This window comes from Hyperolius riggenbachi, chromosome 2 (assembly GCF_040937935.1).
Source record: "Hyperolius riggenbachi isolate aHypRig1 chromosome 2, aHypRig1.pri, whole genome shotgun sequence".
Taxonomy (NCBI): domain Eukaryota; kingdom Metazoa; phylum Chordata; class Amphibia; order Anura; family Hyperoliidae; genus Hyperolius; species Hyperolius riggenbachi.
In genome coordinates this window covers 125,434,739-125,459,050 of record NC_090647.1, presented here as the reverse complement: position 1 = coordinate 125,459,050, position 24,312 = coordinate 125,434,739, and the positions used below count along the sequence as shown (strand labels likewise).

General features: G+C 47.6%; 2 protein-coding genes across 2 annotated transcripts in view; one reads left to right on the top strand and one right to left on the bottom strand.

Moving 5' to 3' along the window:
- LOC137545764 (sodium channel protein type 8 subunit alpha-like) overlaps positions 1 to 24,312 on the bottom strand; it is a 456,138-nt gene that overhangs the window by 339,844 nt on the left and 91,982 nt on the right. The gene's annotated exons all lie outside the window — the stretch shown is intronic.
- Positions 1,988 to 24,244, top strand: LOC137545767 (thiol S-methyltransferase TMT1A-like). Its single transcript, XM_068267363.1, has 2 exons — positions 1,988 to 2,550; positions 23,965 to 24,244. The coding sequence occupies exons 1-2, from the start codon at positions 2,053 to 2,055 to the stop codon at positions 24,202 to 24,204; spliced, it is 738 nt and encodes a 245-aa protein (XP_068123464.1). The 5' UTR covers positions 1,988 to 2,052; the 3' UTR covers positions 24,205 to 24,244.

The following is a 24,312-nucleotide window of genomic DNA, read 5'->3' as shown; positions in this document are numbered from 1 at the left end:
GATCTTTGATCAGGAAATCCCGTTCAAAGAACGGGATTTCCTGGAGGGCTGTCCCTGTCGCCATGGCATCGGGCAGGATGATGTCATCGACGTTGTGACGTACGTCAAAGTGAGTCCCGATCCACCCCTCAGTGCTGCCAGGCACTGATTGGCCAGGAAGCGCACAAGGTCTGGGGGGGGTGGGCGGCGCGGCGATCGGCGGCTACTCGGCGGGTAGCGGCGGCGATCGGAATGCACATGCAGCTAGCAAAGTGCTAGCTGCATGTTGCAGAAAAAATTATGCAAATCGGCCTAGACCAGGCTGCAAGTGGTAACCCAGCCTTAAAGAAGTACTGTAGGGGGGTAGGGGGAAAAAAGAGGCGGGACTGGAGCATCGATGACTGGGTGCACGGACACAGGACGTCTGCCGGGGACCATTAGAAGCCCCAGGTACGTTCAACTCTTTTTTCCCCTACCCCCTACAGTAGTCCTTTAAAGTGAACCTTATCTGAGTAAAAATTAAAAAAAAGTTTCACTTACCTGAGGCTTTCACCAGCCCCCTGCAGACATCCTGTGCCTGCGCTGTCAATCACCGATCCTCCAGCCCTCCGCAGCCAGCTAGTTTCGCTTTCTGCAGCTGGCATCCTTGATCACACTCCCGTCACCGTGGTCCTCCAGCACATGCGTACTACGTATAGTATGTACATACATATGCGTAGTATGTGTGCTGCGCATGTGTAGGACGGCAACAGGAGCGTGATCGAGGACACGTGCAGCCAGGGCTGCACAGACGCACTGGCAGACACTAGCTGGCTGCGGGGGGCCGGAGGAATCATGATTGACGGCACAGGCACAGGATGTCTGCAGGGGGCTGGTGGAAGCCCCAGGTAAGTGAACCTTTTTATTTTTACTCAGAGAAGGTTCACTTTAAGTCCTCCGTAATGTCCTTCTCCAGCTTTGGCACTACTGCAGAGGGTTGTGTGGGAGGGAGCAGGAGGGTAAACATTGCTGAATCACTCTGACTCTGTGAATGAAGACTGCCAAAAAAGGGAGGGTGAATTGGGCACTCACAGAGATGTAAGCAAGCTGCTCATATTAAAAAGAACCTGCCCGTCAAAGGCTGCACAAAACCACATAAAATAAAATAAAAAGCGTCATGTCCTCAAGATCAATGTTTCTTTCTATTTCGGTCAAAAGAATCGATCGGACATGCTAGAAAAGCTCGGTCGCAAGTACTCAATCGAGTGTGTGGAGATAACAGCATTCGATATCACAATAACCGGTTTATCCGACTTACCCCTAGGCGGTCCCCCCCCCCCCCCAGCTGTATAGTCTCCCCCTGTGCAGTGTTTTAAAGTCTCCCCTCTGTGTCAGTGCGACTCCAGGCCTCCTCCACCATTACCACCAGTGCCTGTGTACTACATGGCACCATATGGCATAAGACGTCATAACACACGTCCGAAACCATGCTCGCAGTGAGCACAAGAATATTACCAGCGAAGAAGTGAGATTTTATGGAGTACGGGCAAGAGGGTAACATTTTTATATATAAGGGGCTGGCCAGGCAATCAGGGGAGCCCTGAAATCAGTTTGTGGTGTATGGGCAGGCAACAGATCTCTCTCTGATAAGATTAAATGTATATATGTTTATAAGGATCTGCTGTAAAGATATTTTTATTCTACTGTGCAAGGTTGCATACTTCCTTTGAAGAAAGGTTCATTTCACCTGGCTTTCCTGGTTGTCACCTCGTTTAACCTCTTGTGTCCAGTACAATGTATTAGAAAACGATACACAACTAGGTTAGAGTTGCCCTGATGTGTTTCCTATTGCACTGACTTCATCAATAGCATTCCTGGAAATTGTTCTCTAAGCTCTCTATCGTATATTACTTTTGTACTTTTATGCTGAATAGAACGTTCTACGCTGGCAGCACAGAGTGAGTGTGTGACACACTCTTCCTCCCTCCAGAGGGGAGGGTCTTATCATACGATATCCAGGATTACAGAGCAAAGGTTCACATTGAGACCAGTCTGTCTGCTTGCAGCGTATAGCATTATCTGAGCTAACAAATCATGTCTGCATTGGTCTTCATCTTTCAGCTGATAGTGTTTATCTTAACGCTGCCTATACAAATCCTTTACTACATTGGAGTCTTGAAGTATATTACAAATATACTCTTCCCTTATTGCATGGACAGGTTGACTGACTCCTACAACAAGCTGATGGAAAAAGAAAAAAGGAGCTTATTTAGCAGCATGTCTGACTTTGCAGGTCCATCTAAAGAGCTGAGACTTCTAGAGGTTGGCTGTGGCACAGGTGCAAACTTCAAATACTATCCCAGAGGATGCAAAGTGAATTGTTTAGATATTAATCCAAATTTCCAAAAATTCCTCAGGAAAAACCAAGCATTGAATGACCACCTTAAATATGAAGGATTTTTGGTGGCATCAGCGGACAACATGACACCAGTAGCTGATGCCTCTATGGATGTGGTTGTCTGCACTCTGTTAGCCTGTTCAGTGCCTAATACACCAGCAATGCTGAAGGAGGTGAAGCGGGTTCTCCGACCGGTGAGTTACTTGTGTTACTAATTTTTTTTTTTGTTAGATGCTTTAAGAGTCCTTTAACACTGAAAATCATGATTGCAATTTTATGATGCGATTGCGATTAACACTAGTTTTCTAGTACACGTTTAGCTGCATTTGCGGGTGCAATTAGCAGGCACAATCGCAATTCCTGACAAGGTAAAAGAAAAAAAGAACAGCGTTAAGTTCTTTAACTGGGAGATCCCAACGCAAATTGCACAGCACCGCATTTGCTATGTGATTTGCATGCGCACCCATTCACCTAACCCAATCGCAAACACTGGAAAAATGCAGTAGCCACTATGTTTGTGACTGGGTGACCTATCAGATGTCAGTGGGCGTTGTTCCTTTGCTGATTAAGGAATAATGCCCAAAGACATCTGATAGGTCATTACTACTAAGGGAGTGCAGTGATTGGCCTTAATGACGGAGCCGTGGTCCTGCCTATGAGACCATCAGCACCAGTTAACAAACAGAGCAGTGGGCAGCCATGACTGGTGGGTCTAGAAGCAGACGGCTGCAGTATGTATTTCTGTGGGGGCACCTGGGACACCTGTCGCTGGTCTAAATAGTATTATTTGGACCATAAAACGCACTGACTTACACACACACACACACTTTTGGAAGAGAAAAAATGTGCCTTATGACCTGAAAAATATGGTATATGTAAATTGCAAATCTTTTGTGTTTCAGCAAAGTGAGATAGTACCCCCTGGACAAGACAAACTTGGAAATCCTCATTTGTATAGCGCAAGTTTACCAGGCAGCTTAGAGACACAGCAAGTTCTTTAATGTGTACTATTGTGATGGAATTGCGGAATAGTGACCTTATCACAGGTACAGCTAGCCTAAAAAGCAGTCAAAAGAAGATTGGCACGGTTGTTTTATAATGCTCTTCTATTTGAAATAATAGCACACACAGCATAATAGGTGATGTTTCGGGGTGTCCAGCACCTTTCTCTAAGTTCAGCGGTATGTGTACTGAGACACAGCCCTTATATAGGGCTATATAAGGAAGCAAATGCATGCTTAACTTGTCAGTACACATACAGCTGAGCTTGAGAAAGGAGATGGATGCTCTGAAATGTCGCCTTTTATGCTGTGTGTGCTATAACTTCAAATAAAAGAGCATTATAAGAAGATGGTGCCAATCTTTTTTTGAATCTGTTGATGATCCAGGGTTCTGCCGGATCGATGGAGGCATGTCGCAACTGCAAGGTAGTTGAGCTGCTCCTTTCTTTCTATCTTCTACTAGCCTAAAAAAGCATGTGATATAACACCACATGTATTCTATTCAGCTGCCAAAATGTAACAAAATGCCATCGGGTGCAACAATCACGTGGATCATTTCTCTTAGAAATAAATTACGCGTATAGAAAAAAAAATAAGCCTTTGCAAACAATGTGGTTGGAACATTCTGCAGTGGAACTTGGTAGTTACAACCTTTGCCTTTGTTTTAGTAGGCAGTGTGACAGCTTTGTTATTAACCCATGCGTCCTAGAAGAAGTAGCAGTTGATAAATCACCTTTTACAAATAACTGACACATGTAGCACTAATATGTGAAGACATTTTAACAAATCAGTTAAAGTGAACATCCGGACTAAAAATCGACTCAGCAGCACTGAAAAGGCCCGGTGTTTCTTTAACAGTTTCACAGCATCAAAACTTTGTTTCTATTATCCAAGCCTCATTTTTAGCTGCACAGAAGAAAACTGCCCGGGCTTTTCCCCCCTGATGCTGTGCAAAGCATGATGGGATTTCTGATGTTGTTGCTCTCGTTCTGCTGTTTTGGTGCAATTTTTTGTTCTACTTTTATAATTTGACATTTGAAGCCTAGCGTATGCAGCTGGGAGGGGTGATCAGGACACAGGACAGTTGGAACTGTGTCTCCTGCTCCTTGTCAACTCCTTTTAACCAAAAAGATGGCTGCCCCCAGGACAAAGATGGCAGCCCCCATGAATCACAAACATTTGCCTGTTCTTTTAAAACAGGGTGGGTAAAAAATTATATTACCCATCTATTCTAATTAACATAACTAATGTAACTTAATGACAGTATGTTTGTTTAGGCTGAAGTTCCTCTTTAACCTTAACATTCTTTTGTTTTTAAAACAGTAAAATGAACTTTCAGTCATGCAAATGTTCTGCATTGATTTTTTCGTCACCTATTCTCTGTTCCTGACCCCCACCAACAACAACCTTCTAAACAATGAAGCCCACCCTCATTGTGACACTCATCTATTCTACCACATAAACATACTCCTCCCCAAACACCTAATATATCAACCTTATGCAAGCCAAACCTCACATTTCCCATCATAATCACCAGGGCCGGTTCAAGTAACAATTGGGCCCTAGGGCCAAATTAGCCTGGGGGTCCCCCAACAGACACCCCCCCCCCCGACCAAGAAGCGTCATTAGGTGCCCTTTGTTGTAGCCAAATTTCCCTCTTGGGCCCCTGAGCTGGCTGCTGACCCACCCCCAATCACCTCCCAACTTAACTGTGCTCCCTAGGACCTCTGCAGTGTCTATGTCAGTGTAGTGTCTCACCTGCCCGTCAGCACAGATAAGACGCTACTCTGACAAAGACTCTGCAGAGTCCCTGGGGAGTAACAGTTAAGACGGGGGAGGGACACCTTGGGGGCCCCTACAGGCTCTGGGGCCCTGGGGCAATTGCCCATTTTTTCCTATGGTAGCTCCGGTCCTGATAATCACCAACTAATTAATTTATCCTGGATAAAAATGATCTGCTTCACTTTACCTGCCTCACTTCCCCAACCACATATTAACTTTGCCTCATATTCCGTGTCTGCTTTTCCAACCAACTAACCTCCCATTTCTACAGTGGCGTAGCTAAGGAGCTGTAGGCCCCAATGCAAGTTTTACGATGGGGCCCCCCAAGCACTCTATACATAACAATGGATACGGCGCACCAAAACCTGCCAATGGCAACTGCAGAGTCAGAGGTGCAAGAAGGGGATGGGAAACAGTTTGTTAATGATTACCACTATTCAATGGGCTCGATTCACAAAGCGGTGATAACCCAGTTATCACGCCTAAAAGACTTTAGGCGTGATGACCTTTTCACCACTGAGTTATCACCGCTTTTTCCTGCTCTTCGCGCGAAGTTACCGCTTGGTGAATCAAGCCCAATGTATCTATAGAAGTGATTATTATGAGCACAGGGCCAATATAGAGCTAATACTATAGTTGAGGGTGTGCCCTTCGGGGCCCCTCTGGCCCAAGGGCCCCGATGCGGTCGCTACCGCTGCAACCCCTATTGCTACGCCCCTGCATTTCTACTGTCTGGCCCCTAATTATCCTGCCATTTACATTGTATACACTCAAATATGTTTACCACTTACCACCCCCTCTCTGTACTCTCCTCCACCCCCTGTTAGTTTCCCCCAATGCCTGACATCACTGTCTTCTGTACTCACATAGTGTGCTTCTCCCACCCCTCATATAATGACTTTCCACAGCTAACCTGGCTGGAATACCCGATCATGTGCAAAATATCACACAAGACTTCAAGTAGGGAAACAAGGCACAGTTACATCACTGAATGGGCATTCAGAGGCCCAGAGCAATTTTACTAGTACTTACACTGGGGGGGCACTGCCCGTTTACCAGGGCCGGCTCTAGACTTTTGGTGCCTGAAGCAATACATTGTGAGGACTGCCCATAGGAGTTTACTATGTATAAGCAGTGGCAGTGTCCATAATATCTTACATTATCTTCTCTGTATTTCTCTCATTGTCTGATTCTCAAGGTATGTACTAAATGCAAGTCAGAGACATCACTCACAGTGGTGCTAAGTAGATGCTTCACTGCTCTTGGGCTCACATGCAAGTCAGGTAGCAGAAGACTCCCGGTCTATATAATAAACGCTGATAAAGGCCATGATGAACAGTACCAAAACAACAAAAAACGTTATGCACAGTGGCGGCTCCAGGATTTTTTTTGGGGGGGGGGTGCTATGCAAGTGCTGGGCCAATTTCCGGGGTAGCTGATGGGCGTGGCAAAAAAGTGGGTGTGGCTACAACATGCGGCGCCATAAGCACGCTGCTGCAAGAAAAATGGGCGTGTCCATAACCGGATGAGGGCGGAGCTAACTGTAATTTAAAGTGAACCCAAAGTGAGAGTGATATGGAGGCTGCCATATTTATTTCCTTTTAAACAATTCTAGTTGCCTGGCAGTCCTGCTGATCTATTTGGCTGCAGTAGTGAACTGAATTACACCAGAAACAAGCATGCAGCTAATCTTGTCAGTTCTGACAATATTGTCAGAAACCCCTGACCTGCTGCATACTTGTTCAGGGTCTATGGTTGAAAGAATTAGAGACAGAGGACCAGCACGGCAGCCAGGCAGCTGGTATTGCTTAAAAAGAGATAAATATGGCAGCCTCAATATTATTCTCACCTCGGGTTCCCTTTAAAAGTGCAACGCAAAGACAGAGGGCCCAAGTTTTGGTGACCCTTTGAACAAAAAACACGTTCAATAATTTGGCAGATCTGACCCCAATATGCACAATCGTTGGTAGATCTGACCCCAATATGCACAATCGGTAGCAGATCTGACCCCAATATGCACAATCGTTAGCAGATATGACCCCAATATGCACAATCGTTAGCAGATCTGACCACAATATGCACATTCCTCAGCAGATCTGACCACAATATGCACAATCCTCAGCAGATCTGATCACAATATGCACAATCCTCAGAAGATCTGACCACAATATGCACAATCGTTAGCAGCTCTGCCCCAATATGCACAATCGTTAGCAGATATGACCCCAATATGCACAATCGTTAGCAGATATGACCCCAATATGCACAATCCTCAGCAGATCTGACCACAATATGCACAATCCTAAGCAGATCTGACCACAATATGCACAATCCTAAGCAGTTCTGACCACAATATGCACAATCCTCAGCAATTCTGACCACAATATGCACAATCCTCAGCAGTTCTGACCACAATATGCACAATCCTCAGCAGTTCAGACCACAATATGCACAATCCTCAGCTGACATGACCCCAATCAGCACCACCTGTTGAAAAAGAAAAACACATTTACTCACCTACAGTCAGAAGACCTCCTGTCCCGACCTCCTCCTGTCCCGACCTCGCGCAGCTCCCACGATCCTCTTCCTTCCCGACGTCACGTGACTTCCTGCCTGCATTACCCCACGCTGAGAGCAGGGCTACGGGAAAATGGCCGCCCAAAGCCCTGCACTGCAGACTCGAAGTCTGCAGAGCAGGGCTTTTGGAAGCCATCTTACCGTAGCCCTGCTCTGCTGCTTCGGGCCGCCGCTGTGAACTGACTCTCTTAGACGCCTGAAGTCAGTTCACGCCAGGAGGAGCTTTGGGGGTGCTTGGACAATTCTAGGGGGTGCTTGAGCACCCAAAAGCACCCCCCTGGCGCCGCCCCTGGTTATGCACTACACATGTGAAGTATGATGAGCAGACCCGGATTTACCTCGCATGAGCCTATAGGCACAGATGTCCTGGCACCCTAGACTTCGGCCTCCATGAACCAACAAACATCCACCACATTGCACCACAAGTGTGCTGGCTGTCTGACTTCTTCCCTAGTTTCCTTCTCATAACAGGTAGCTACAGGTGCCCCTTAGTATTAGGTAGCCTGAAGTACCCTCAATATTAAGTTAGAGGGGACCCTAAGTATTAGGTAGCTAGCGGAACCTCAGTATTAAGTAGCTAGAGGTGCCCATGACTGAAGGGTGTTCTCGTCAGTGGCAGTGGTGCTCACCGCCAGGTCGTGATCACGCTTACGCGTGGATTCACGACCATTTTGACGCATTCCGCCTCGGACACGCTAAGCCGTGAATAGATTTTCAACCACGAAAATCTACTTCGGCTTTGCGTGAATGCGGACAGAAATCTGCATTCACGCTCGTGAAACCCGGCGCTGAAGTCGTGGTTTGCGGAAATGCGTCAAACTATGCGGAAGTGACACATTGCAGGCCAATCAGAGTGCCCCAGCCAGGCCCTAGCAACCAATCACAGGAGGGGAGCTATGCCCTCTCCTCATGAATATAAAGCGGCGGCCATGATGGAAAAGCTCTGTCCTTGCTAGACTGTGGTGCTGAGAGGATTATCTCCAGGCCATTGTTGTTTGAGCAAGTGCATTTATTGTGTTAAAAACAAAGCGTTTTTTTTGCTAACACTGCTCTTATACTGTACACAGTTGGCTAGTCAGTGAGTGATTGCTGTAGTTAGTTGTAGTCAGTGTAGTGTAGTGGGAGTGTGGGAGTCTATCAGGGGCGTAGCAATAGGGGTTGCAGCGGTAGCGACCGCATCGGGGCCCTTGGGCCAGAGGGGCCCCGAAGGGCCCTCCCTCAACTGCAGTATTAGCTTTCTATTGGTCCTGTGCTCATAATAATCATTTCTATAGATACATTGAATAGTGGTAATCAATAACACACTGTTCCCCATCCTTTTCCTGCACCTCAGACACTGTGGTTGCCATTGGCAGGTTTTGGTGCGCCGTATCCATTGTTATGTATAGAGTGCTTGGGGGGGCCCCATGTAAAACTTGCATCGGGGCCCACAGCTCCTTAGCTACGCCACTGAGTCTAGTGATTATTTAACTGTGTGTAGTGCAGGCAGGTTCAGTGCTGCAGTGTAGTCAGTGTAGTGGGAGTGGGGATTATCTGTGTGTAGTGCAGGCAGGCAGGTTAGTGCAGCTGCAGTGTTCACTTGTATATTCCAGTGACAGTTATACACTTGTACTATTTGCAGGCAGCCAGTCACACCGCCGGCGCCGCCACTCTCTGCCAGTGCTGTTCATTCATTCTGTCAGTGACCTTGTGCCGTGCCCAGTGCCCACTGCTCGCTCGCTGGCATATGAGCATCCCATTACACAGTGTGACATCCTTGTGTGCCCACTGCATCCTTCAGTGACCTAGTTGTATATCCAGTGCCCACTGCTGTGCCCACTGCATCCTTAAGTGACCTTGTACTGTGCCCACTGCATCCTTCAGTGACCTAGTTGTATATCCAGTGCCCACAGCTGTGCCCACTGCATCCTTCAGTGACCTTGTACTGTGCCCACTGCATCCTTCAGTGACCTAGTTGTATATCCAGTGCCCACTGTTGTGCCCACTGCATCCTTCAGTGACCTTGTACTGTGCCCACTGCATCCTTCAGTGACCTAGTTGTATATCCAGTGCCCACTGCTGTGCCCACTGCATCCTTCAGTGACCTTGTACTGTGCCCACTGCATCCTTCAGTGACCTAGTTGTATATCCAGTGCCCACTGCTGTGCCCACTGCATCCTTCAGTGACCTTGTACTGTGCCCACTGCATCCTTCAGTGACCTAGTTGTATATCCAGTGCCCACTGCTGTGCCCACTGCATCCTTCAGTGACCTTGTACTGTGACCACTGCATCCTTCAGTGACCTAGTTGTATATCCAGTGCCCACTGCATCCTTCAGTGACCTTGTACTGTGCCCACTGCATCCTTCAGTGACCTAGTTGTATATCCAGTGCCCACTGCTGTGCCCACTGCATCCTTCAGTGACCTTGTACTGTGACCACTGCATCCTTTAGTGACCTAGTTGCATATCCAGTGCCCACTGCTGTGCCCACTGCATCCTTCAGTGACCTTGTACTGTGCCCACTGCATCCTTCAGTGACCAAGTTGTATATCCAGTGCCCACTGCTGTGCCCACTGCATCCTTCAGTGACCTTGTACTGTGCCCACTGCATCCTTCAGTGACCTTGTACTGTGCCCACTGCATCCTTCAGTGACCTAGTTGTATATCCAGTGCCCACTGCTGTGCCCACTGCATCCTTCAGTGACCTTGTACTGTGCCCACTGCATCCTTCAGTGACCTAGTTGTATATCCAGTGCCCACTGCTGTGCCCACTGCATCCTTCAGTGACCTTGTACTGTGCCCACTGCATCCTTCAGTGACCTTGTACTGTGACCACTGCATCCTTCAGTGACCTAGTTGTATATCCAGTGCCCACTGCTGTGCCCACTTCATCCTTCAGTGACCTTGTACTGTGCCCACTGCATCCTTCAGTGACCTAGTTGTATATCCAGTGTCCACTGCTGTGCCCACTGCATCCTTCAGTGACCTTGTACTGTGCCCACTGCATCCTTCAGTGACCTAGTTGTATATCCAGTGCCCACTGCTGTGCCCACTGCATCCTTCAGTGACCTTGTACTGTGCCCACTGCATCCTTCAGTGACCTAGTTGTATATCCAGTGCCCACTGCTGTGCCCACTGCATCCTCCAGTGACCTTGTACTGTGACCACTGCATCCTTCAGTGACCTAGTTGTATATCCAGTGTCCACTGCTGTGCCCACTGCATCCTTCAGTGACCTTGTACTGTGCCCACTGCATCCTTCAGTGCCGTTGTACTGTGCCTGGTGCATCCTTCAGTGACCTTGTACTGTGCCCACTGCATCCAGTGATTCATTACTAGCAACATGTCTGGCAGGGTTTCGCGGGGTGAGAGGAAAGGGAGTTCAATTGCCTCAGCCACTTCTGGGACTGCTCCACGTCCAGGGAGAGGACGCCCAGCTGTACGTGGTCGTGATGCAGCAGAAAGGGGGGCAGCAAAGCCTGGGCCGAGTCAGCGGACGCCATTGTCCAAATATTTTAAAGTTTCTGGTCTCCGTGTGGTGGTTGAGCAAATGGAACCTGACGTACTCATGGACATCATGACTTCCTCCCAGACCTCTACTGTGAGCACCACTCCAAGCAGCAGCAGCAGCAGCAGCCAACGTCCCACGCTTGTTGTGACATCCACCCCAGCACCCACTGGTCAGCAGCCCTCCCAGGATGACAGCGTTCTGTCCCTCAGTCCGGCTTCTGGGAACCTGCTGATGCAAGAAGCTCAGGACTTACTGGGGACTGATGTGGCAGAGATTGAGATCGGGCCACAATCACAAGCGTTGTTGAGTTCTGGTGATGAAGAAGAGGGGTCTGTGCAGGGGCGTAGCAATAGGGGGTGCAGAGGTAGCGACCGCATCGGGGCCCTTGGGCCAGAGGGGCCCCGAAGGGCCCTCCCTCAAATACAGTATTAGCTCTGTATTGGCCCTGTGCTCATAATAATCACTTCTATAGATACTTTGAATAGTAGTAATCATTAACACACTGTTCCCCATCCCCTTCTTGCACCTCTGACACTGTAGTTGCCATTGGCAGGTTTTGGTGCGCCGTATCAATTGTTATGTATAGAGTGCTTGGGGGGGCCCCATAGTAAAACTTGCATCGGGGCCCTCAGCTTCTTAGCTACGCCACTGGGTCTGTGTCTGGGGATGTAGGGACAGAAGAGGAGGCAGGGGAGTCAGAGGAAGAGCTGGATTATGATGATGCTGATGATGATGACGACGTTGTGGACCCTAACTATGTGCAGCCTGCTGAGTCCGTGGAAGAATGGTCAGAGGCAGAGCAGGATGACGAGTCACCTTGGCCTAGGCAAGGATATCGCCATATGTCAGGCAGGGGCAGGGGCATCGGCAGCAGTGGGCGTGGAGGAAGTAGACAGGACACTGCTTCAGCCAGCACCACCACCATGCAACCCCCGGCAACTACTACCACACATTGATCCGCTGCACCCTCTGCTAGTGGGGGCCGCAGTAAATTAAAGTCACCAGTGTGGGATTGCTTTGATGAATGTACTGATGACAAAAGGTATGCGGTGTGCAGGTTATGCAGCAAAAGATTGAGCCGTGGGAAAAGTCTGAGCAAGATGGGTACCTCATCCCTCCAGGGTCACCTGAGAAGCCGCCACTGCCGCGAGTATGCGGAGTTTAAGAGGAAGCAGGCACTGCTGGCAGGGGTTCCTGAGAGCAGAAGGCCCACCAGCGCAGAAGCATCATCCCTCCCTCAGGGTCGTGAATCCCCCACAGCAGCAGCAGTAGTAGCACGCAAGCGCTCTTCCACCTCGGCTACTCAGGACACAGACATTGAGGCTGGCAGCCAGTGTTCGTCTCTCTCCTCTGTCTCCCCTGCATCCCAGCGTCGTCAGACCCTGCTGAGCGACACCTTTCAGGGTCTGACCAAGCCTCTGCCCACGTGCTCAATCTTGTGGTGCAGCGCTTCTTGCGCACCTACCAGGGGATGAGCGAGCTGCTGCAGGATGCCCGGGCGGTGGTACGCTTTTTCCGCCTGTCAGCCACTGCCTCTGCACTCTTGTCCACCTTACAGCAGCAGTATGGAAGGCCACAACACCGGATGATCATCGACATGCCAGTTCGCTGGAATTCGACTCTGGCCATGTTGGAGCGGCTGTGTCAGCACAGGCTGGCTCTTAGGGCCTACATGCTAGACCCAAGTGTCCCCAGCAACCAGCAAGTCCCCATGATTACTGCCACTCAGTGGACACTGATGCAGCAAGTATGCCTGGTGCTGAGTCCCTTCCTGGAGGCAACCAAGATGGTCAGTGAGGAGCAGGCCTCTGTGTGCCAGTGGGTACCCTTGGTTTGTCTACTGGAGCAGGCAATGGACAATTTAATTGAGCGTGGGGATGAAGCCCTGAGGCAGTTGGAAGAACAGGAGCAGATGGCAGCACAGTCCAGCTCAGAGGAGGGCTCACAGCAGGTAGTGGAAGAGTTGGAGGTCCCTAACCTGAATGAGGAGGAGGAGGAGGAGCAGAGTGCAGCAGGCGTTGTACGTGGATGGTGGTTTGAGGAGGACAACGACATGGCACAGGAAGAGGACAGGCATGCGTTATGGGACAATGGCGAGGACGAGGAAGATCTTGCTGGCAGGGCCCACTTGTTTCCCATGGCTGTGCACATGTTGCGCTGCCTTCGCAGGGACCCCCGGGTGATCCAGATGCGTTCAAGGGAGGACATCTGGATTACCTTGATGCTTGATCCCCGTCTGAAGGGGAAGCTGGGAGACTTAATGACGCCATCCACCACCGAGCAACACACAAGGGAGTTGAAGGAGGCCCTTGTGCGCAGACTACTGGAAGCATTCCCCCAGCCTTCCACCCCCACTGTAACTGCTCTGCCAAGCCAGCAAGAGGTGCCTGCCATTGCCACTAGCAGCACAACAACAACCACCAGCAGCAGCAGCAGCAACTGGCGCCACGGAGACCTGAAGAGCCTAAGCAAGAGCCTGTATGCAGTGCAGCAGCCCAGAACAGAGGTGCCTGCCACAGCATCCACCACCAACCAGCACAAGCAACGACTGACCACCATGGTGTCTGACTATATGGGGTCATCCAGCGGGCTCAATGACACCGACAGCCCCGTGGACCCCTTGGAGTACTGGGTCAAGAGACTGGACATCTGGAGCGAGCTTTCCCAGTACGCCCTGGAACTCCTATCCTGCCCTCCTTCCAGTGTCCTCTCAGAGAGATGCTTTAGTGCGGCCGGTGGCGTGGTCACAGAGAAGCGCTCTCGGCTCTCCCACGCCTCTGTGGACAAACTCACCTTCCTGAAAATCAACCAGGCTTGGGTGGAAGGTGAGTTCCTGGCCCCTATTGTCGGACACAGGGGGACATGAAGTGGCTGCTGCATGTGCTGTTGTTAACTATGCCTGCCTTTATAAAGACAGTTACTACCTGCCTAGTGCCTACCTTGGTTAATTTTTTGGTGTTATGGTACTACTACCAGTAAGTTGCCATGGTCCTCCTTCTGAGCTGCTGAACTGACCGCCCGCTTTGTCCTCCTGACTCAGTCGCTACTACACTCTGCGTTCACACTGCCCGGGTCACTGGGTGCATTTAATTTTTTGGCCAGCACTATGACGCTGTGCTACTACTACTACCACCAGTATGTTGCCATGGTCCTTCTGTGCTGCTGAACTGACCGCCCGCATTGTCCTCCTCCTCCTGACTCAGTCGCTTCCACCAATGTACTCTGTCTGCGTTATCACTGCCCGGGTCACCGGGTGCATTTAATTTTTTGGCCAGCACTATGACGCTGTGCTGCTACTACTACCACCAGTATGTTGGCATGGTCCTTCTGTGCTGCTGCTGAACTGACCGCCCGCATTGTCCTCCTCCTCCTGACTCAGTCGCTTCCCGCTGCTGCACTCTGCGTTCACACTGCCCGGGTCACCGGGTGCATTTAATTTTTTGGCCAGCACTATGACGCTGTGCTGCTACTACTACCACCAGTATGTTGCCATGGTCCTTCTGTGCTGCTGCTGCTGAACTGAACGCCCGCTTTGTCCTCCTCCTCCTCCTGACTCAGTCGCTACCACGGTACCACCAATGCACTCTGTCTGCGTTATCACTGCCCGGGTCACCGGGTGCATTTAATTTTTTGGCCAGCACTATGACGCTGTGCTGCTACTACTACCACCAGTATGTTGCCATGGTCCTTCTGTGCTGCTGCTGCTGAACTGAACGCCCGCTTTGTCCTCCTCCTCCTCCTCCTGACTCAGTCGCTACCACGGTACCACCAATGTACTCTGTCTGCGTTATCACTGCCCGGGTCACCGGGTGCATTTAATTTTTTGGCCAGCACTATGACGCTGTGCTGCTACTACTACCACCAGTATGTTGCCATGGTCCTTCTGTGCTGCTGCTGCTGAACTGACCACCCGCATTGTCCTACTCCTCCTGACTCAGTCGCTTCCTGCTGCTGCACTCTGCGTTCACACTGCCCGGGTCACTGGGTGCATTTAATTTTTTGGCCAGCACTATGACACTGTGCTGCTACTACTACCACCAGTATGTTGCCATGGTCCTTCTGTGCTGCTGCTGCTGCTGAACTAAACGCCCGCTTTGTCCTCCTCCTGACTCAGTTGCTACCACGGTACCACCAATGCACTCTGTCTGCGTTATTACTGCCCAGGTCACCGGGTGCATTTAATTTTTTGGCCAGCACTATGACGCTGTGCTGCTACTACTACTACCAGTATGTTGCCGTGGTCCTTCTGTGCTGCTGAACTGACCGCCTGCATAGTCCTTTCCTGACTCAGTCGCTACCACCACTGCACTCTGCGTTCACACTGCCCGTGTCCACTGACAACTCTGCTGCGATGTCATTGCTAATTGCTGCAAAAAAAACAAAAAAAAATTTACAAAAACCTCTCTGGGGCCTTTTTGGCGTCAGCCACTCATCCTCCTCCAGCGGTACCTTCACCACCAAGTGCCATTGGAACTCGCCTTCACCTCTTTGACTGCTTAACGCGTATATCACTTTTTAAAACCACTTATTACCAATTAATAGCCCCATTTAAAGTGTTGATTTCACTTTAAAATCCATTTTCTCTAGAAAAAAAAAATTGGGGGGAATTTTTTATGTTGAAGTTATGTTGCCCCTTATCACCTCGATAATCCATGCTATTTGGGGGATTGTAGCATGTATGGGGGCTTTGTTATTAACGTTAAAAGAAAATCCGCCTCCGGGCGGGAATCCACGCGTGATTACGCCATTCACGGCAGAAAATCCGCATGGTTGCGTGGACGCGGACGAAAATCCGCATGCGGCGGGGCCGAATGCGGATTTTTTTTTTTGCAACCACGCGGATTGCCGAATTCGTGGATGAGGCACATCCGAGCATCCCTGGTCAGTGAAATGCCGAGTGCAGAGTGAGTAACCTCTCATTTACACTCTCATCAGTACTCTGCATAGGGAAGTAGGGAGGGAGGCTCTCGGGGAGGGGAGTAAGCTGCCTTTCCATCATCAGGCAACTGTAGGCACATGTCTACAGTGCCTTATCTACAGTACCTTATGTTAAATCCAGCCTTGATCATGAGCATAAAAAGAGGAGCACTTTATTTGCGGATCCCCACACCATATGCAATCTTCCTAGATCTTCCACTACAATCGACTATACCATAGAACTGACCATGTTGTGTTTCTTATGTTATTCCTGTGTTTCTGTTATAGCCACTTTTTTGCTCTCTAGAGCTGATTTTCCTAGAACGTAATTGTAACTTTATACTTTGTGTATTTTATGATCTTTGTTGCCCATGTTGGGCTAACACAGATATGCTATGTTCTGTTGTAATGTTCTTTCTGCTACTTTGGCACTTGAGTGCCCAATAAAAGTCTTTGAAACTAAAAAGAGGAGCACTTTAACATATTCCCGAAGGCACCCCAAAAATGTAGCAGAGGCTCCAGCCAGGGCCAGTTCTAGACTTTTTGCTGCCCGAGGCAAACTTGTGTGGATGCGCAGCCTGCCATGAGTTGGAATGATCGCAGAGCACCCAAAATTTTTTACCTTCAGTATAGGTAGGTATAGGTGCCCCCTGTGTAGTGTAGCCAGGTATAGTTTCCCAAGTATAGGTAGCCAGTATAGTTGCCCCAGTATAGGTAGCCACTATAGTTGCCCCAGTATAGGTAGCCAATATAGTTGCCCCCAGTATAGCTAGCTAGTATAGTTGGCTCCCGTATAGGATGTATAGTTGCCCCAGTATAGGTAGCTAGAATAGTTGTCCCCACTATAGGTAGTATAGCTGCCCCAATATAGATAGCTAGTATAGTTGCCCCAAGTATAGGTATTATAGTTCAGAATCAGAATCAGAATCAGAATTTATTTCGCCAAGCACGGTTGGACCGTGCCCGGAATTGGGTTTGGCACATTGATTGGCACAGAGATAGTAATAATACAACATACAAGATGATACAGAGTACAACAGAACACGAGCGATGCAACAGAACAGGGGTAATACAACATTTGCAGTAACAGAGGATAGTGAAACTAGTACAACCAGGCAAAGCAGTAAGCAAGTAAGCAGGAGCGGCCGCAGCCTAAGTCAGGTATTAGTCCGTAGATGGCAGCAGGGTGGGGGGGTTAGGGGAGGAAGAAGCGTTCAAGAGTCTAACGGCTGTGAGAAAAAAAGTGTTCATGCGCCTGGTAGTCTTGGCAGGGATGGACCGGAACCTCCGGCCCAGTTTGAGTCGGCTGAAAGAACTGTGACCAGGGTGAGAGGGGTCGCCCACAATTTTCAATGCTCTATTGCGCAGTCTGGTGTTATAGATATAGTTGCCCCAATATAGGTATCTAGTATAGTTGCCTCCAGTATAGGTAGTATAGTTGCCCCAGTATAGGTAGCTAGTACAGTTGTCCCCAGTATAGGTAGCTGATATAGTTGTCCCCAGTATAGGTAGCTGGTATAGTTGTCACCATACTGGTAGTATAGTTGTCCCAGTATAGGTAGCTGGTATAGTTGCCCCAATATAGGTATCTAGTATAGTTGCCTCCAGTATAGGTAGTATAGTTGCCCCAGTATAGGTAGCTAGTACAGTTGTCCCCAGTATAGGTAGCTAGTATAGTTGTCCCCAGTCACCTCTTCCTTACATGTTCCAGGCGTCAGAGCATGCATTCCACGGGTTTTCCCCTTTCTTCAACTCCGCCCACTGTACTTCCGCAAGTACAGTGGGCAGCGTTGAAAAAGGAGAAGAACCTGTGGAATGCACGCTCCAACACCTGAGACGCGGAAGGAAGTGGTGGGTCATTCCTTCCCCACCCACCGTTGCTGACACACTGGCATAAAATCTGGAGAGAGAAGAGCAGAAGGGGGGATCCCAGGTGAGGGAGGGGGGGTCTGGCCCTCCCTCCCCACCATTGTGTGCCCACTGTTCCTCCTTCCTGCACTTCTACCCCCTCCTGCTCCCCTCCCCCCAGGCACTGCTCCCAGACTTCCGCCGCCTGAGGAAGACGCTTCACTTGGTGTCATGGGTGGGCCGGGCCTAGCTCCAGATTCAGAAGCCCACCTACAAAAGTGATTTTATACCTTTTGTGAAAGTTTGGAATCCCTGGGACCCTCCAAAGCTCCTTAGGGACTACTAGAGTCATTCGCATTGAAGGGGGACAGCAAAAAAATCATGCTGCACAGGCCAGTGGCATTGGGGAGTATTAGGGCAGCATAGTCTGTCTTTCCATGTAAACTTAGGCCAACAGAGCCAATTATGCCCAGTAGCAGCCAGTTAATCCTTATTACTGTGTATTAATTATCAGCTCCTGGGATTAATTAGCTCCATTTCAAGCCAGTGGAAATTAGCACAAAAAGCCAGAACGTAAGCTTCGCTCTACAGGACATGATCGGGTAGATTCATAATGCTTGCATTGGTGCTTTAAGAGTTTATGCACTTTATTCTGCTTACCACAGTTTAGTGAATACACCACCATGTCACATGTTACTTCAGGTACACTTTCAGATTCAGTGCAGATGGGATGCCATCTTCATGCGCTAGTAGGACCGGCACTGCCATACAGGCAAAGGGGGCAATTGCCCCAGGCCCCTCAATTACTGCAGGGCCCCCATGCATCAGGACACCGGCCCAACAAGTGAGCTTACCAGGGTAGAACACTCACCTCTGTAAGGGGACTCTGCCTACCTATACTGGGTGGGTGGGGGACGACTCTGCCTACCTATACTGGGGGGGGGGGTGCTTTGCCTGCCTATACCGGGGGAGACTCTGCCTACTTATACTTGGGGGCAGGCTCTGCTTACCTATGGGAGGGGGTAAGGGGGCCCCAGCTTAAGTTTGCCCTGGCAACTTAGGGCACCTTAAATTGACCCTGTGCGCAAGTGTGGCCACTGTGTCTGTGTGAGTACATCCACGCCTGCGCAATAACCTGAAGCCACTTGTCTACAACCGGCTCCATGCTAATGAGCAGGCAAAGCCATATTTGTACAGGTGCAGTATGGTCACATTCATGCATGAAGAGGAGGAGCACAGTGGTGAACTATCAGAGGGTCCTGGGCAGCAGCAGAGGTCTGGATTCTTAGGTAAGTACCCTTAGGTGAATATTTTAAAACCGCCTTGGGTTTCCATTAAGTGCCTGAAACGTGCAAAGGGTCATTACGTTTGTTTGTTTGTTATGCAGCTGAATGAAGCAGTTTTTGCATCACACTGTCATGGTTGTTGTTCTATTTACCATAAGTATTAATTATCTCATAAGTTTATTTTCAGTACGGCTGGGTGCACACATAGCAGAAACGCTAGCGTTGTAGAAAATGCTGCGTTTTTGCCGCTAATGGAAGTCTATGGGCCGCAGGAAAAAACGCATATAAAAACACATATCTGTTTTCTATGCGTTTTCAAAGCTGCATTTTTAAAAACGCTGGTTTTGTTGCATATTATGCAGGAATGCTGCCAAAACAAAAAAACGCACACATTAACATAAAATATGACATAAAACGCAGTCTTTCACGCTATGTCATATATGAACCCAGCCTACAGATTTGCTTAAAGAGGAACTGTCGCAAAAATCTTAAAATTTAAAAACACATACAAATAAGAAGTACATTTCTCCCAGAGTAAAATGAGCCACAAATTACTTTTCTCCTATGTTGCTGTCACTCACAGTAGGTAGTAGAAATCTGACATTAGATTTCGGCAGATTTTGGACTAGCCCATATTCTCATTGGGAGTTCTCAGGGTTTTCTTTATTTTTAAAAGCACTTAGTGAATGGCAGTTGCTCCGTCCAACTACCAAAATAGTGTGCAGCGAGCAGGAAGGCTGGCCAGCATCTTTGTGTACATCTTTTTCAGGGAATGTCTTTATAAAGAATAAAGGTCATGCTGAGAATCCCCTATGGAGAGATGGACTAACCCAAAACCTTTTGGTAATGTCAGATTTCTACTACCTACTGTACGTGACAGCAACGTAGGAGAAAAGTAATTTATTGCTCATTTTACTCTGGGAGAAATGTACTTCTTATTTGTATGTGTTTTAAATTTTAAGAAAAACAAAAGTTTGCTTTCTTAAAACACAAAGAATTTGCGATAATTCAGGTTGGAGTGAGCTTGAGATGTCTCCCAGTGCATCACTGCTGAATATATGCAAATTAACCATTGTTACCCTTAGAAGCTTGTTACCCATAAGCTTGCTGGTTAGTCTGTACCTCTCGGTTTTACAAGCCCTACTCCATAGAGCCAAATTAATCCATGCCATGCACTGATGAGGATCAAACAATCCGAAACAGTCTGTATGCATGTTGGATTATTATGGCTCTGTACAAATGAACAAGCTGACACATCATTGCATTCCAGCGGTTTTGGAGGAGGTGTGTTTAGCTTCTAAGGGTAACAATGGTTAATTTGCATATATTCAGCAGTGATGCATCATGGGAGACATCTCAAGCTCACTCCAACCTGAATTATCGCAAATTCTTTCTGTTTTAAGAAAGCAAACTTTTGTTTTTATTAGCATTTTAGTAAGGGGACTTTTAGGACCATTGTAGCCCCCTCACACACTCCAATGAGTTCTGGTTCACCATGAGCTTGCTGGTTAGTCTGTACCTTTTAAATTTTAAGATTTTTGCGACAGTTCCTCTTTAAGGGTAGGAACACACTAGGTAGAAACTCTCGAGGTTTTGGAAACGCTAGGGTTAACGCACATAATGCAAGTCAATGGGACACATGAAAAAACGCATATGTTGGCATTATGCAATGTGCGTATTTAAAAACACTGAACTTACTGCATATTTTTCCAAAACGCATCTAAAATGCACCTAATGTATATCAATGGTGCACAAACGGCATATGCAATTTTTATGCACACAAACACATCACGCAACGCCTAGTGTGTTCCCATCCTCAAAAAGAACTAAAAAGAGATAGCAGAATGAACATATGGAAATCCAAACTAGCATTAGTCACGTTCCTGTTCAGAAGTAATTTGCTAATTAAGATTTAAAGACACAACCCTGTTTACACTAGATCTTCCCATATCTTTACACATACAGTATCTGCTAGATATGTCTCTACATGCAGGCCTGGTTCTCTCATGAAGCAAGGTGAAACATTTGAATCAGCCGGCAGAGATTACAGGGGCAGCATGTTTGTGCTGTGTGTTTACACTTACAGCATGCAGTCAGAGTAGGAGGAGAAGCGAGAGGAGAGCAAGTGAGGTGAAGAGGTCATCATTGGGGAAAGGCAGCTTGTTGTGCTGTGTGAGGAGCCCAGGAGGCAGGAGAGCAGCAGTGTTTCATTTGACTTGCACAGCAGAAGGCAGGAGGTGGCACTGCTGTCCTGGCTGAGGAGGAATGGAGTGGCTGAGGGTGAGCAGTTGGTTTGTCACAGACTCACACCCAGCCAGTGTGCTAATGTGTTGAGCTGCAGCATGTCATGTGAAAACATTAAACGAAGCAGAGTAAATTGTCGGGTGCTGTGCAATCATTCCAATTCGGGCAGGAGTGGGGGTCCATCCTCACAAGTTTGCCTCTGGCAGTAAAAAGTCTAGAACCGGCCCTGTCTACATGCAAAGGTCTGATGAAAAAAGACTCACGTGCATACAAGTTGAGGTGACTATTCAGCAGTCTAAAAGATCCTGTGAATTCTCCCTGTTCTATGCATAATGTTGACCTCACCAGTAGCGAGATTGCCTCTCTTGTACAGGCAGAAAAGAAATAGAAATCCCTTATGTGAGAAAAGTAAATATGTCTGTTATTCCAAGATTCATTTACTGTAATGTCACATGTTTGAAATAAGGTTGCTTTAAGCATCATCATACCACATGGGCATTTGTCAACAACAAGGCACATACTCCCAAAGCTTCTTGTTTATAGTTCAGCCCTACAACACAGATCAACTGTGTGAGATCAGGATGCTAGAGAAACCAGGACTGTATCATCCACCTGGAATCAAGTACTTATCATTCTGCCCCTGCAGGTCTAGGATCTTGGGTTCATCTCCCACCAATTATACTATCTTTATGGAGTTTATGGAGTCTTCTTCCCATGTTCCTATGTCATTCTTTGGAGTGCTTCAGTTTCTTCCCATGCCCCAAAATGTATTGGTAATTTTAGGAAATTCGATGGCTTGCCCCCGGATTAGCTGCAGAGTTGTAGGAACATTAGAAATGAGCCTCTAACAATAAGGGATATTAAGAGCTCAATGCAGTCTGCATAGTGCTGGAGAAAATGTACTCATCCAATTCTCTTTTTCTCCTAAGTTATCTACTAGGTGATATTTTAACATCCTACCTAATAAAACCTAACTGTCCCTGTGTCCTTGGGTCCGTGCCAGGGAGCTGGGCGGGCGTGTGCGCGGCAGGTGAATGGCGGACGGGTGCACGTGCATGCGCACTAACATGCGGCGGTATCACTTACCTAGTGCCTGTTTTTAAACCGCCTTAGGTAAACTAGTTATAAATAAAATGTCTTTTAATCCACCAACCAAACAAGAAAATATTACGGATAATTTTCACAGTTTTTGGCCTACTTTTTGGTATTTTTTCAATTCCAGAGTGCAAAAGTAATTTTAACATTAGATGAAAACTTACTAGAAGAAAACCTAGAAGAACAAAAAAAGTGAACTGGATTGGGCCCAATGTGTCTTTATAAATGGACTCAATAAATATCTATACCGCGTAACAGATATATGATTTAACGTTGGATGTCTTGCAGATCCTTGTGTCTTGCCTACTCTAAAGCTAACCTACTGAGAATCAAAAAAACTTTCTCAGCTGTGTTATCCCTACATTTCCCCTCTGTGCCAAACAGTAATCTTGAGGGCCTGTTTGCACACCTATGGTGCAGAGCAGTACACATTGCACCACCTACTGCCTGGACTTCTCCCTTCACTAGAAACACGGTGCCATTCACACCACCGACTGTGAAGTGTGGCACCATCTTGGTAACATGTCTGCTCACATCCTAATGCAGTGGAGTTGGGCAGCCCAGTGCAAAGCCCATACTCATTACAAACCATGAGCACACCAGTAACCCTATTCCAAAATGTTCTCTAACCTTAAACCTTTCCCTTGTGTAATCCTAACAATAATCTCTATTTGCACCTGATGCTTACTGTGTCTTTACCCTTGAAATGATCCTTAACACTAACCTACAACTATTAATTTGATGATAATGATTTCAGCACATTAAATACATATAGCATCATCTACAGCCTAGGTTCTTAACATGTGGTACGCATATACCTGGGGGTGCTTTGGCAGGGCCTGGGGGGCGCTGGCACTTGTCATAATCAATCCATTACAGTAACTTTCAAGAATAAAAAAAAGATGAATCATTTATAAACCAACCTAAATAAGTATAGTAAATTAAAAGCGTCAAGGAATACATGAAAAGCATTTATGAACAATTAAGGAGCACTTCTAATGAATATAATTTATGCATCAAGGGGTACTTGAGATGATGTCATCCACAGTAGTGGATACTTGGACAACACAGTCTTTTATAAAGCGGTACATCTACAGCAGCTAACATGGTTCAACTCTATCAATTGAACATCCTTCACTGGATAGTTTTATCAACTTGTAGCAGCTACTCTACATTACCCCTAACCTAAAATGGTCAAACTCTCACCTGACCTAACCTTTCTAACGCCCTCAAAACTAGAGTTACATATCTATTGGTATGGAGATTCCTCACACACTCCCAGTCTTTCTGAGGTGACTTCCCACACAATATTTAGCACTGCTATGTATCAGTGTATTTATGTAAATTAAATGCTCTTTTTATTTCCAGGGAGGAGTTTACTATTTCATCGAACACGTGGCCTCCACAGACGAGTCCAGCTGGATGAGCTTTTTCCAGAAAGTCATGCATCCCACCTGGAAGGCTGTTTTTGCTGGCTGTAGCATAAGAAAGACCACATGGAAAGACCTGGAAGATGCCAAATTCTCCGAGCTCAGCCTCCGACATATATATGTTCCCACAAAATTAATTCTTATGAACCCTCAAATCATCGGTTATGCTGTCAAATGAATTCAAAAGTGCAAATTTGTGAATAAATGTAAAAGTGAAACCCTTTAGTTTTGTATAGAGTTAGGAGAAGGCATAGAACCTCTGTGGATTTCAACTGCTGTTACTGCA

What these genes read in the sequence shown, in the direction of transcription:
- LOC137545767 (XM_068267363.1), top strand. Translation starts at nt 2,053, where the DNA reads ATGTCTGCATTGGTCTTCATCTTTCAGCTGATAGTGTTTATCTTAACG. An exon ending in TGAAGCGGGTTCTCCGACCG is followed by an intron (nt 2,551 to 23,964) that starts GTGAGTTACTTG and finishes TTTTATTTCCAG; the next exon opens with GGAGGAGTTTACTATTTCAT.